The sequence below is a fragment of the Astatotilapia calliptera genome, chromosome 11, assembly GCF_900246225.1.
Source record: "Astatotilapia calliptera chromosome 11, fAstCal1.2, whole genome shotgun sequence".
Lineage (NCBI taxonomy): Eukaryota > Metazoa > Chordata > Actinopteri > Cichliformes > Cichlidae > Astatotilapia > Astatotilapia calliptera.
In genome coordinates, this window is record NC_039312.1 from 34,395,401 (window position 1) to 34,408,680 (window position 13,280).

General features: G+C 44.9%; 1 protein-coding gene across 1 annotated transcript in view; it reads right to left on the reverse strand.

The window, feature by feature from the left end:
• Positions 1–13,280, reverse strand: part of LOC113032850 (uncharacterized) — a 75,531-nt gene that overhangs the window by 43,218 nt on the left and 19,033 nt on the right. Inside the window, exons 5-6 of the mRNA XM_026186001.1 lie at positions 5,542–5,582; positions 5,015–5,288 (exon numbers count right to left, since the gene is read on the reverse strand). Of these exons, the coding sequence (XP_026041786.1) occupies positions 5,015–5,288; positions 5,542–5,582 (315 nt within the window). The remainder of the gene's footprint in view (positions 1–5,014; positions 5,289–5,541; positions 5,583–13,280) is intronic.

Sequence of the window (13,280 nt, forward strand, 5' to 3'; positions counted from 1 at the left end):
TAAAATAATAAACCTTGCGGCAGTTGTGAAGTGCTGAGGAAAATACCATGTGTCTGATGGGGTGTTTTATATAGGTGGACTAAATAGGATTTATACATCGGGGAAACCAAACAACCTCTGGCGAAGCGGATGGCACAACACAGAAGAGCCACCTTGTCAGGCCAGGACTCTGCAGTCTATTTACTCCTACAGGCCAGTGGACACTCTTTCAATGATGAGGATGTACACATCTTGGACAGGGAGGAACGCTGGTTTGAGCGTGGAGTCAAGGAGGCCATTTACGTGAAAAGGGAAAGACCATCTCTGAATTGAGGAGGGGGCCTAAGGGTACATCTTTCACCATCTTACAATGCTGTGATTGCAGCCATTCCCCAGCTCTCTGTGAATGGCCATTTATCAGTGGTCTTTGATCAGGGGGTTTTGATCAGTGGTTGTTGATCAATGGTCATGAGAATTTGCATAATTAAGATTAAGGAACTGACCTCCCAGCCCATTGTTCCCTCAGTGGGCTGGTTCCAGTCATTATGCAAATGTCCTGTTTATAAGATTGGGGAAACTTGCAGTCAACTGAGACTGAAGAAGTCACTTACGTCCAGATGAAAAGAATCAACTTTTTGGAGTTATATATATTGCCACCATGACAGGTACCAACCACCTTGCGGCCACAGCTCAATGCAGCAGCTCAATGCAGCAGCTTTGACAATGGAGACGCTGAACATGGTCCATTTGGACTCAATGTCCCCAGTCTCCCTCGGAATGCTGTTGAAGCTCTGCCGGAGGTGTGCGTTGAAGATCTCGCAGACTGGGGCCTCTGCTAGGCGTTCCCAGCACACCCTCACTACACGTTTAGGTGCACCAGGTCTGTCCAGCGTCCTCCCCCGCCACCTGATCCAACTCGCCACCAGGTGGTGATCAGTTGGCAGCTCAGCCCCTCTCTTTACCCGAGTGCCCAGAAGTCCCATAACAAAACACTGCTCGGGTTCAAATCAGGGAGGCCGTTGCTCCCAATCACGCACAACTGCCACTCGGCGCATAAGCCCAGATGACAGTCAGGACCCGTTCCCCAACCCTAAGGCGCAGGGAACAAACCCTCTCATCCACCGGAAAGAACCCCAACGTACCGGCAGCAAGCCGAGGGGATACCAAGATACCCACCCCAGCCCACCTCCTCTCAATAGGGGCAACTCCAGACTGAGACAGAGTCAAGCCCCTCTCCAGGAGACTGGTTACAGAGCCCAAGCCAGGCGTAGAGGTGAGTCCGACTATATCTCAATCAATCAATCAAGGCTTTATTTTAGCCCCCCCCCCCCCCGACCTTAAACATGCAACACAGACATCACATGGGGATACAGGTCGGAGATTGGTAGCGTTACAGAAAAACACTGAAATGTCCACTACAATGGGAAAGTACAAGAGAAAAAACAGAGACCTCTACTCATGCTGGGCTCCTATGGGAGGACAGCATGAGAACAGGAAATAAAAAAAACTCCTCTGCACAGAGAGCACATAAATGTCCACAGCACAACATTATGGAGCATGTGACAAGCAACGGGGTTGGGTAGGGGGTGAGGAGTAATCCGAAGCAAACACAGCAGCCATCCTGCTCTGCGCTATTATTCCAACGCGGGCCCAGACCCGCCGTGTTCTCCAGGAGGGAACAAGCATCGAAGGCGTTTGAAAAGGAAGGGGGGATGAGTGAGTGCGTATCAGTGTATGTGTATGTGTCCAGAGTTCAGCTGAGACAGTGTCCTTCGCCCTGCCAGGCTAAGTAAGCAGTCTTCCAGCGAACCCAGGTGGCCTTGCATGGAATGGGAAGAACAGTCTAAACACAGTCCGTATCAGGGTGTTGTTGTTCAGCTCCAGCCTTGAGACCGCAGCTGGCGCCTAAGGGGTATCCACATGAAGTGATGATGGTTTTTACTTTAGTGCGAACAACTCATATGAATTTCAAAGCTGTTCTAACAGTCCGACACTGGTCTCTCAATCTCCCATTGGAGAGCTGTGAGCTTCTCCATGATGTTATCAAACTTGCGCTCCGTGATGTTGTATTTTTTGTGCTCAAAGGGCCAATTCTGAGAACTCACGACCGCAGTGAGCCCCTCCAAGATGTAATCCAGTTTGCATTCAGAGGTCTTATTCTGAGTATTCACGGAAGCCGTAAGCTTCTCCAAGATCTTATCTGTGCTGCACTCAATGAGCCCATTTTGAGAAACTCACGCCTCGTCCCATCGTTTCAATCCCAGCGGGCAGCCTTGTGGGGGTTTGAACAGCCGGTTCCGCTTTCTTTATTCTTCGATAAGCCAGGGCCAAGCCAGCTCCGATCAGCAAGAACCCTGTTGTCATGGTTCCGAATAGGTAGCTATCTTCAGCACTCAGGCTCACCCAAGCCCTGACTTCTCATTGAGAAAGGGGTGTCAGTTGCATTTAGGGACCAGTTGATCAAATCCATAATTCTCTTTTAGGTTTTAGAGAACAGACTGTTAGAGAGTTTTTTGCGACCAATTAACCAGTCTCGGTCCCGGACCGTGGCCCAATTTCTATTTCCTAAATAAATTTATAAGCGTTAACCAACCCAAACTTTGCCTGAAGCTCTATTTTTGGCATTACACAGCCAAGGCTTTCCCAGAAGTTTTAAGTTAAGGTTTCACGCTCGAAACCCGGTTTCTACTGCCCAAACACTGCACAATGTCATCCTGGACGACAAACTGGTAGATACCAGTGGCTATTTTGAACCAAGGTCCCAAGTCATTGGCAGGTGCCACCTGGGATAACCTCACGCCGGAGGACCCTTTCCCACGTCTGGAAAAGGGAGGGGGTTCCCACCCCTGAACTTGGTGCAGTCCTAGGAGCCCCGCTCCCGTCCTAAGAACTTTAATTACTTTGAAAACACCCCATAAAATCACGCCAGCAATTCTATTGATGTCCAAGCCCGGCTTTATATTCAATTGAGACTTTACTGTCACAAACACTTCACCAATTACCTATTAAACTAAATTCACTCAGCAGTCCAACTGCTTTACACGGTCCAACCGTATTAATCCTTCAGTGGTCCAACCGCATTCAATCATTTTCAGCAGTCCAACTGCTTTAAATCCTCAGTACTGTCATGAGATTCTCATCAAAATCAAAGCAGACATTTACCGGCAAGTTTTACTGAATAGACATTTAATTTTATCATCCAATTCAGCACACTTCGGATAAAATCAACAGGCCTGTGCCTACCTCTTTTATAAAGGCGCCTGTCCCCTCAGTTTGGTTGCCGGGTCACGCCTGCCTGTCTGACCACAACGGACCACCGAATTTCACCGTCTACACCTCCAATTCTCTCCCTCCTCAACCACCGGACGAAGCCCCCAAATGTTAAGGTTCAAATATTGAGGAGGAGAGTACAAACAACCAGGTCCAGAAGAGCTTGGTCAGACGATTGATTTTAATGAATACACGCGTGGGAAGACCAGTTCCGTTCGCAGACAGGGCTGATCTTCGACTACTCAAAACATAAACAGATTTTTTATACCATCAGGGCTTGAACTTACTGACGCCCCCTCATGCGTCACAGATACACTTCATACATAGGTCACATCAAAACCACAATGACTTTTAACACAGTTTAAAAAAAACATTGTCTCCTATCTTCATGGCAGGTACTTCCTGTCACTGCCGGATGCTCGCTTATCATCTTGACACATCAGCAGCTGTTCTGCGACAAACTGCTCTTTTGCAACCCCGAGCAAAACATGATTAAACTTCCACCTATAAATGATTCTCTTTAACTAAGTGTGTGTGTGTGTGTGTGTGTGTGTGTGTGTGTGTGTGTGTGTGTGTGTGTGTGCGCGCGCTAACCACAGTTGCACCCTATTTCACCTCGCCGACTAGCTCCTGACCTCTCACCAGAACAGAGGCTCATCCTTATGTATAATCACCTAACTGAAACTATATGTACTATGTTGAATAGATGTTATAATCAAGAACCACTACTAAAAGCTTAATAAAAGATATAAATGAAATAAAAGGTAACAATGAAATAATTTCCCTGCTCTCCACATGTTCCAGGGAAAAGTAATACAAAAAACACGAGACTAGACAAGGACACAAGAGGCTAACCAGGGAAGCTAAGGGAGAGGAGGAGAGGAGAAGAGTGCGACCGCCTTCGTCAAGAGCAAGAGAAGGAAAGCCTCTCAACCTCACACAGTAACTCAGGCTCCTTCCCCACCAGAGAGGTGACATTCCATGTCCCAACTGCCAGTCTTGGTAGTCGGGGATCAATCCGCCAGGGCCTCCACTCCTGGAGAGGGCACACAATGCACCCGACCCCTACGGCGCCTCCCGCAGGTGGTGGGCCTGCGGAAGGATGGGCCCATGTCCCCTTTTCAGGCTGTGCCCGGCCGGGCCCCATGGACTAAGGCCCGGCCACCAGACGCTCGCCTTCGAGCACCCTCCCCGGGCCTGGCTCCAGGGCGGGGCCTTGGTAACCCTATTCTGGGCAGGGTATGGTCTTCTCATAAGGGTCTTCTGAATCGCTCTTTGTCTGGTCCCTCACCCAGGACCAATTTGCCATGGGAGACCCTACCAGGGGGCAAAAGCCCCCAGACAACATAGTCACTGGGATCCCTTGGACACACAAACCCCTCCACCACGATAAGGTAGCGATTCACGGAGAGGCCACCTGTAACTCCTGTGTCTAATCACCGAGTTTTACTGTTGCAGTAGTTTGTGTGACTAGTAGATAATTATAGGGGTAGTTCCATTAAGGGAACATTGGGGGATCAAAGGTACAGCTATATGACAACTAACCTCCAAAAACATTCAAAGAAAACAAATTCTTTAACTTTAAGATAATAAAGTTTATATTATACAGTCCTTGTTGTGAGTTTCTCTGATTTAATTCCTCTCATCTTGTTTTCACTTCGAGTTTGTAATATTATGTTTTTAATACCTTTACACTAATTTAAAAATAATCCCACCATATTTATTGACATTATTACAGAGACTCTGACAGATTATTTTCTCTTACCTTTGAGTCCTGAGCTGCTCTCTGACAGCCTCTGCACCAGATCAGTTCTCTGCATGTCTGTTAAAACCTCCCTGATCACCTCCACAGACTGATCACCAAGTTTATCAATCATCTCATTCACTATTCCTCTTCTGTCATCATTCAGTTTGATTTGTGGAAGACTCTTCTGAAAACGAGTGAACTGCAGGAACGTCTTGAATTTCATGAGATCCTGATCACTCAAATCCTCCAGTGTTTCTACAAGAAGATCTTTAACAGCTACCATTGTTGCAACCTGGAAAATTCAAAGCAAACATTCATAAAGAAAAAATGTTTCCTCACTGAGAAAATTACAGATTTATGTTTTTTTTAGCTGTTTTAAATTTTGAATGTCATAATCACAAAACTTTTCATTAATCAAAAGTTTGCTATTAAATCTAAAAACATTTCTGTGGCAACTGTGTAATCTAAATGATGAAATTATGATTTTAAAACTGCATCTCTTTGAATCAAAGCTGAACTCTGCAGACAGATGAGACGTTACTTACTTTGTGGATGAGTGCACACAGATGTTCATCCAGATGTTTGTCTGAAAAAAGAGAAAATAACAGAAATGGAAATAAGTGTTTAATAAAAGCCATCCATCCATCTTCTCACACCATCTCAAAGGGAGAGGCCAGCCACTCTTTAGCAGAAGCCCATTTCCGCTGCTTGTATCCGCAATCTCGTTGTTTCGGTCACTACCCACAGCTCATGACCATAGGTGAGGGTAGGGACGTAGATCGACCGTTATATTGTGGGCTTCAATTTTACACTCAGTTCTCTCTTCACCACAACAGACTGGTACAGCGTCCCCATCACTGTAGCTGCAGCACCAATCCGTCTGTCGACCTCTCGCTCCCTTCTCCCATCATTTGGTAAATGGTAAATGGACTGATTATTATATAGCACTTTTCTACTCTCCCAGAGTACTCAAAGTGCTGTATACAACATGCCTCATTCACCCATTCACACCCACTCATACAAGCACTTCTAAACTCAAGTGCAACTAATAAGCATTCATGCACATTCACACTCCGATGAAAGGAGGGCAATTAGGGGTTAGTATCTTGCACAAGGATATTTGGCATGCAGACTGGAGGAGCCAGGAATCAAACCACCAATCTTCCAAACAGTAGCTGATCTGCACTACCACCTGAGCCACAGCCACATTTGTGAACAAGACCCTGAGATACTTAAACTCTTCCACTTGGGGCAGGAACATATCCCTGACGCAGATTGGGCACCCCACGCTTTTCCAGCTGAGGACCATGGCCTCAGATTTGGATGGTGCTGATTCTCATTTCACATATACATATTCCACATACCACATCATCCCCAAAAAGCAGAGATGAGATTTTAAGACCACTCAAGTGAAAGCCTTCCGCCACTTGGCTACACCTAGAGATCTTGTCCATAAAAATTATTAACAGAATTGGTGACAAAGGGCAGCCCTAGTGAAGCCCATCCCCCACCAGGAACAAATCCGATTTACTGTCGGCTATGCGGACCAAGCTCTTGCAACACTTGTACAATGATTGAATGGCCCGTAGCAATGGGCCAGACACCCCATACTACCAGAGTACCCCCCACAGGAAACCCCGAGTGAAACGATCAAATGCCTTCTCCAAGTCCACAAAACACATGTAGACTAGTTGGGAAACCTCCCATGCCCCTCAAGTATCCTTGAGAGGATAAAGAGCTGATCCAGTGTTCAAAGACCAGAACAAAAACCGCATTGTTCCTCCTGTATCCGAGGTTTGACTAACAGACGCACTCTCCTTTCCAGCAACCTGGCATAGACATTTCAAGGAAAGCCGAGGAGTGTGATTCCCCTCTCTTCCCCTTTTTAGAGATGGTCTGCCAGTCCAGGGTACTGCCCCTGACCTTCAAGCAACATTGTCAAGAAAACATAACTTCGAAGGTACAAGGTACAAGGTTCAAAATAAGGCAGTTCTGGAGGTCGACCCAGAGGTCAACAGCACAAGAGTCCAAAACCACTTGGTTCCGGAGGTCAACCCGGAGGTCAACCCGGAGGTTGACCTCCGGAACAGCACACGAATCCAAAACAAAACAGTTCAGGAGGCCAGCCGCATGGAGGGCAGCAGCGCCGGCTGAGCAGGTCCAGAGGCCAGCCGTGAGGAAGACGGCGGTAACAGAGTTCAGGAGGCCGTTCACGACACCAGTGATGTCCAGCGGATGGCCTGGAAAGTGGCTGCCCAGGTCGAGCTGCTGGACGTGGCCGCCCATGACAGCCAAGAAGTCCAGCTGATGGCCTGGAAGGTGGCCGGTGACATTGCAGTCGTGGACCAGGACGTGGACGTGGCTTGGCGGGCACTGGGCATGGACGTGGCTTGGCAGGACCAGACGAGGTATGAGGCTGGACGGGCTCTTCGGGCCCTCTAGCTGACGAGGCATAAGGGTGTACGGGCTCCTCGGGCCCTCCAGCTGACGTAACGTGAAGTGGCGTAGGTGCTGCGGGGTGCCGAGTTGGCACACCCGGGCATCCAGCAGCAGATGCAGGATGAGCAGTTATGGAGACCCCTAGCAGAACAGAGCTGAACAGGGGGCTGAGCTGCTACTTCGGCAGAGGCAAGATACTGCTTACTCTCTGGAAAACTTAATGTAACATCACACAATTCATTTCCCACCAGACTGCCATTAGTTCACCGTCTGCTTTAGAACCCAGAATTGAAATGTCCATGGCAGTGTGAGGAAAATTCAATTAAGTTTTATTTATATAGCGCCAAATCACAACAACAGTTGCCTCAAAGCACTTTATATTGTACAGTAGATCATACAATAATAGATACCGAGAAAAACCCAACAATCATATGACCCCCTATGAGCAAGCACTTTGGCGACAGTGGGAAGGAAAAACTCCCTTTTAACAGGAAGAAACCTCCGGCAGAACCAGGCTCAGGGAGGGGCGGGGCCATCTGCTGTGATTGGTTGGGGTGAGAGAAGGAAAACAGGATAAAGACATGCTGTGGAAGAGAGAAAGAGATTAATAACAGATATGATTCAATGCAGAGAGGTCTGTTAACACATAGTGAGTGAGAAAGGTGACTGGAAAGGAAAAATTAAATGCATCATGGGAATCCCCCGGCAGCCTACGTCTATTGCAGCATAACTAAGGGAGGATTCAGGGTCACCTGGTCCAGCCCTAACTATATGCTTTAGCAAAAAGGCAAGGCAAGTTTATTTATATAGCACCATTCAACAAGGTGATTCAAAGTGCTTTACAGAGACATTAAAAAACAAAAACAAATAAAAAGCATGATTTAAAGTTGATATAAAAAACAGTAGATAAAATCAGAACAGTAAATAAAATTAGTAGTTAAAATTTGAAATTTAACCTCTTAAGCCCCAAGGGGGTTTCTGAGCTTTCTGCTCGAAAATGTAATGCCCAAATTTAATTGATTATTTCTGTGCAATTACAAACTCTGTCCTTATAATCTTGGTATCAAAATAAAGCTAACACTTGTGAGATTTAATCAGAGGTGTAAATATTAAAGCAGATATTACTGTGTCAAAGTTACTGAGACTGGAAAACAGAAAAAGTAAGCAGATTTTATCCTCGCCTAATTTTTATTTTTTATTTTTAGCATATAACCCTTTAAAAGATATGCCTCAGTCCAAATTCCATTCCAGAAATTCAGTAGCCACCTTATGAACATCATCTGTGCAAAGGTTTATGTTTCTAAAGTCAAACAGCGACAAATTACAGCACTGTCAATACATGAATATCCAGACGTTGTACAAAAATGTCCAATTCTGGCACACAGTTGGACACCATGCCAGTGGATAGTGGCTACCGGCGAAAATAACGGAGGAAATCAGGACGGTAAGCCCATTTCTGTCTTAGCGCATTTGCACCACTATGTGTTTTTTGTGGTCTTCTTTTGTGGCTCTTTCAGTGAATTTTAGTCAGAGCATGGTGAAACTTGGTGTTTGGAGTCAGTAATAGCCCTGGGAGCTAAACAGTAGGGGTGCAACGATACTCGTATCGATATTGAACCGTTCGATACAGTGCTTTCGATTCGGTACGCATATGTATCGAACAATACAAAATTTTAAATTTATTTTATCAACTTTCCTTCTGATGATGCTGTCTGTGTTGAGCGCTCAGTGGATCTGCGCTCGACAGTGCAGCCTAGGCGGAGTAGTCGAACGCAGATTCACTGAACGCAGGGCAAGCTAGCGAGACAGAAGTTAAGCTCTCCTTGCAACATGGCAAATTGAACCTCCCCCACCGTCATTCAGATGTGGCGTTTGGAATTATTTTGGTTTTCATGTGACGTATGACCCTGAAGGTAAGCGCGTCATGGACAAAAGTAAAACAGTATGTTGGATGTGCCACGCAATGCTCAATTACATGGGTGGGAACTAGTGTGTTAGCGCAGTTAGCTCGTTAACGTGTTGGCCGTCCAGCCCCAGGCACGGGGCGATCCGCGGTAGCTCGTTAACGGAGATTTGCCGTGTTGTGGCGTTAAGGTCATTTCAACAAGATTAACGCTGACAGCACTAGTGGGAACACAACGAATATGACTGCACATTTACTCCGACAGCATCCTAGTGCAAAGACAAGTGGAAGCAGACAAAAACAACAAGCACGCATGCTACAAACTTTACCCGAGTCATTTAGACAGCCGTTAGCACATGATTCTCCTTATGGGGACCTGATATGTTTAATATGCTGCTGAGAATATAGCCCAGAAGAAGAGTATAGTATAGCTTTTATTTTGGAAAGAGCCATTTCTCTGTAATAAACTCTCTTTTCCAAAGATGAGTGCCCCGACGTCCCGGGGCTAGCGATTTTTCCAGTCGGGCTACCAAAATCTATCTCTGCCCTGCCCGTCGGGCTATCGTAGGAAGGAAAAATATATGTCAATGCTTTTGCATTCTTTCGGAAATGTAGCTGGGTAATTATGTCATTGGCATCGGTGAGCCACTGTCAATATGTGACATATTGAAATCGCGTTTGAGTTTGCGCTTGTTTTTTGCTTTCACTTTGCAATCGCGCGAACTGTATAGAGAGTGACAGCACTGATTGGTGAGTGATGATAATTTGTGCACCAATTCCTCTGACATCGTCTTATTAATCGTTAGCTTACTATGCAAACATGACAAGAGAAATCTCCCGCAGCTTAAACATGTGAGAGGTTGATCGCGCAGAGAATCGCTGAGCGTTATGTGAGTGTGTGTGTGTAAAAGCAGCAGGATATATATTTTATTTCTGCTGAGCCAAATAAGACAGGTCAGGGTGAAGAAGTGACAGCCAAAGAAAAGCTTACCACAAAAAAGTTATGACAAATCAGAAATAAGGCAAAAAGAAAGTGCAGCTTTATGGTTTCATGGACAAAAGAATTTCTGTGGCTGCAATATGACGAGCTATATAACCAGGGCTGCACATAAGTGGTCCGCAGGTGCGCATTCACTGTCAAAATAAAAAACGCGCACAAGATATGAAGTTGCAACGCGTGTTTGCGTACATACGATTTTCAGGAGGACAGACATTTGTTTAGAACTCTTAAAGATGTCGAAGAAGCTCCTTTAAGCAATTACTTTGGTGTTCCTCCACCTCCAAAGAAATGTCAGAAGGAGTCCGAAACCACAAAAGAAGCGTGTATTCTCGGAAAAGTGGTTGCAGGAGGTGAGCTGGCTTCAAACAAATGATGAACGCACAGAGATGTGGTGCGGAATGTGCCGTGAAAATCCCACTCTAGCGGACAAAAACAGTGCTTTTTATATGGACGCAAACGCGCGCTGCAACTTCTTATCTGGTGCGCGTCTTTTATTTTGACAGCGAATGCGTACATGCAGACCACTTATGTGCACCCGTGTAAATAACATAATGTTCTACCGGGTGTGTTGTTGGTTTTCCCTCGATTTCTGAGTCGACAAGCGCCTTTGTTACTGGGACCAGTCATTTTAAGAAAGGCCCCCATTAGAACCCATGAGAAATGCAAGAAATGCATTATTGCTCAGTCTGCAATATCTTTTCCAGAACAAACACCAATTGCAAATAACATACTGAAAATAAACCTGAAAATCTGTTTAGAACAGCATACTATGTTGCAAAGAGTGAACTACCACTGGCACAATTTAGCAGTCTTTGCAAACTTCAAAAAGCAAATGGCCTAGATCTTGGTTCCACTTGCCTCTTACCCGTGACTTCAGTGGAAATTTCAAATTCAGGATCTGACACAGACTGATTCATGTCCTACACAGTTCTTACAAGTTCATAGAACTTTCTGTTCAATTAGAACCAAGTATTTGAGTTGATGATTGTAATTTTTATACAATGTTGTAATTTGTTTTTCAACAATTTTTTGATTAATGTTTTGTTTCCTTTACAATATTATACTTTAATGTATAATATTGTGAAGGAAACAAAACATCAATCAAAAAATTGCTCTCTTTTTTATTCGGGCTACTTAAATTTATTTTGGGCTACCAAAAACTGAAGAGTCCCTGCCCGAAGGGCTACCAGGGACTTTGAAATTTTGCGAGCCCTGAGATATATTTTTTTTATTACATTTTTGTTTCAGCAACATTAAATTTAAAAACTGTACTTTTGAGTTAAAATATATATTTATAATCTTAATAAATGACAAATTAAAAAGGCATGAACATTTTTTTGTATCGAAAAAATATCGAACCGTGACACCAAAGTATCGAACCGAACCGAACCGTGAATTTTGTGTATCGTTGCACCCCTAATAAACAGCCTATCCTTATCCGTTTACGTGAAGTTTTAAGAATTTCTTGTTCGGTTTTGTTTGTTTAGTGGTCTTCTGCACATTTACGTTAACTGCTCGTTTAATCACAGATTCTCTTCGAGGCAGTCTGAAAGTCTTTTTCCATGGCCTGTCCAAACTCCTCCCACACCAGAGTTTATGCTTCAGCATAAATTCCCATTCATTCCCCACGCTGTGTGCTGCTTGGCCTGTCGCTACCTATCAGCTGCCTCCAAAGTCGAACAGGCTAACCAAATCTGATAGGACTCCTTCTTTGGCTTGGTGTCTCCCCTCACCTCCGGTGTCCACCATTTAGTTCAGGGGTTACCACCACGACAGGCACCAACCACCTTGCAGCTGCAGCTCAGTGCAGCGCCTTCGACTATAGAGATGCTGAACATTCGCTACATAAAAGCAACAAAAACAATTACATTTAAACCTGCTGAACATAATTTTTGGCCCCTCGTCAACAATGCTCTCCTTTCTCTGTAAATCTGACTGTTTCTAATATGAACTGAAGCGTACACACTTTACAGTTTTTTCTGAATGCTTAAACCCTAACTGTGATTCCTGTAGCACAATCTCTAAACCTATTCAGACTATAGCAAAACCACTCACTGAGTTTGCAAAACTAAAAGCACAAAAACTGCTTTGCACTCAGTTTGCAATTTTGTAACACACACTTTGCAAAACTGTAGGCACAATTCACTGCACAACACTCAATTACCAAATTTCCAACACACCCCTAGCAAAAGCATACACATGTATGGCTATCATTAACACTAATTTGCCAACTGTCTGGCACACTTTCACATGTGAAAACTTTTTTAGATAATCAGTTCACTTCGCAATCAGCCTAAGCACTATAATACAGGTAAGCTGTGTGTGCGGAGTACAATGGAGGGAGCAGAAAGAGTGAGAAGTAGAGGAGGCCGAGGAAGAGGACGTGGAGGTGAAGAAGTAGGATGAAGAGGACGACAAGGACAAGGAGGAGCAAGAGGAAGACGAGGAGGGGGGAGAGGAAGATGAGGAGGGGGGAGAGGAAGGGTAGGAAGAGTAAGAAATAGAATTGCTGATGACATCAGAGCTACAATAGTGGACCATGTAATCAACCGTGGAATGACCCTGAGGGTAGCTGGCCAACGGGTCCAGCCTAACTCGAGCCGCTACACTGTAGCAAGCACCATAAGGACATCTTGAAATGAGAATCGGTTAGTACAGTCACTTCGCACAAAGATTTGTAGCACTTACATATGCCAATGAGAAACACACCAATACCATTGATGTAAAAATACTGAAATTGTTACTTTACAGAATTGCTAGATGACCAGATGCTGGGGCAGAGGAAGCATGTTCACTGCAGACCAAGTAACCCATATAGTCATTATGGCGATTGCAAATAATCCTATACTTGGAAATAAACACTTGTGTTTGTTTTGATGTGTTTGAATAAACACCAGTACTTGAAGTTTGGATCCCTCTATGCTTATGGATCTATGACAAAA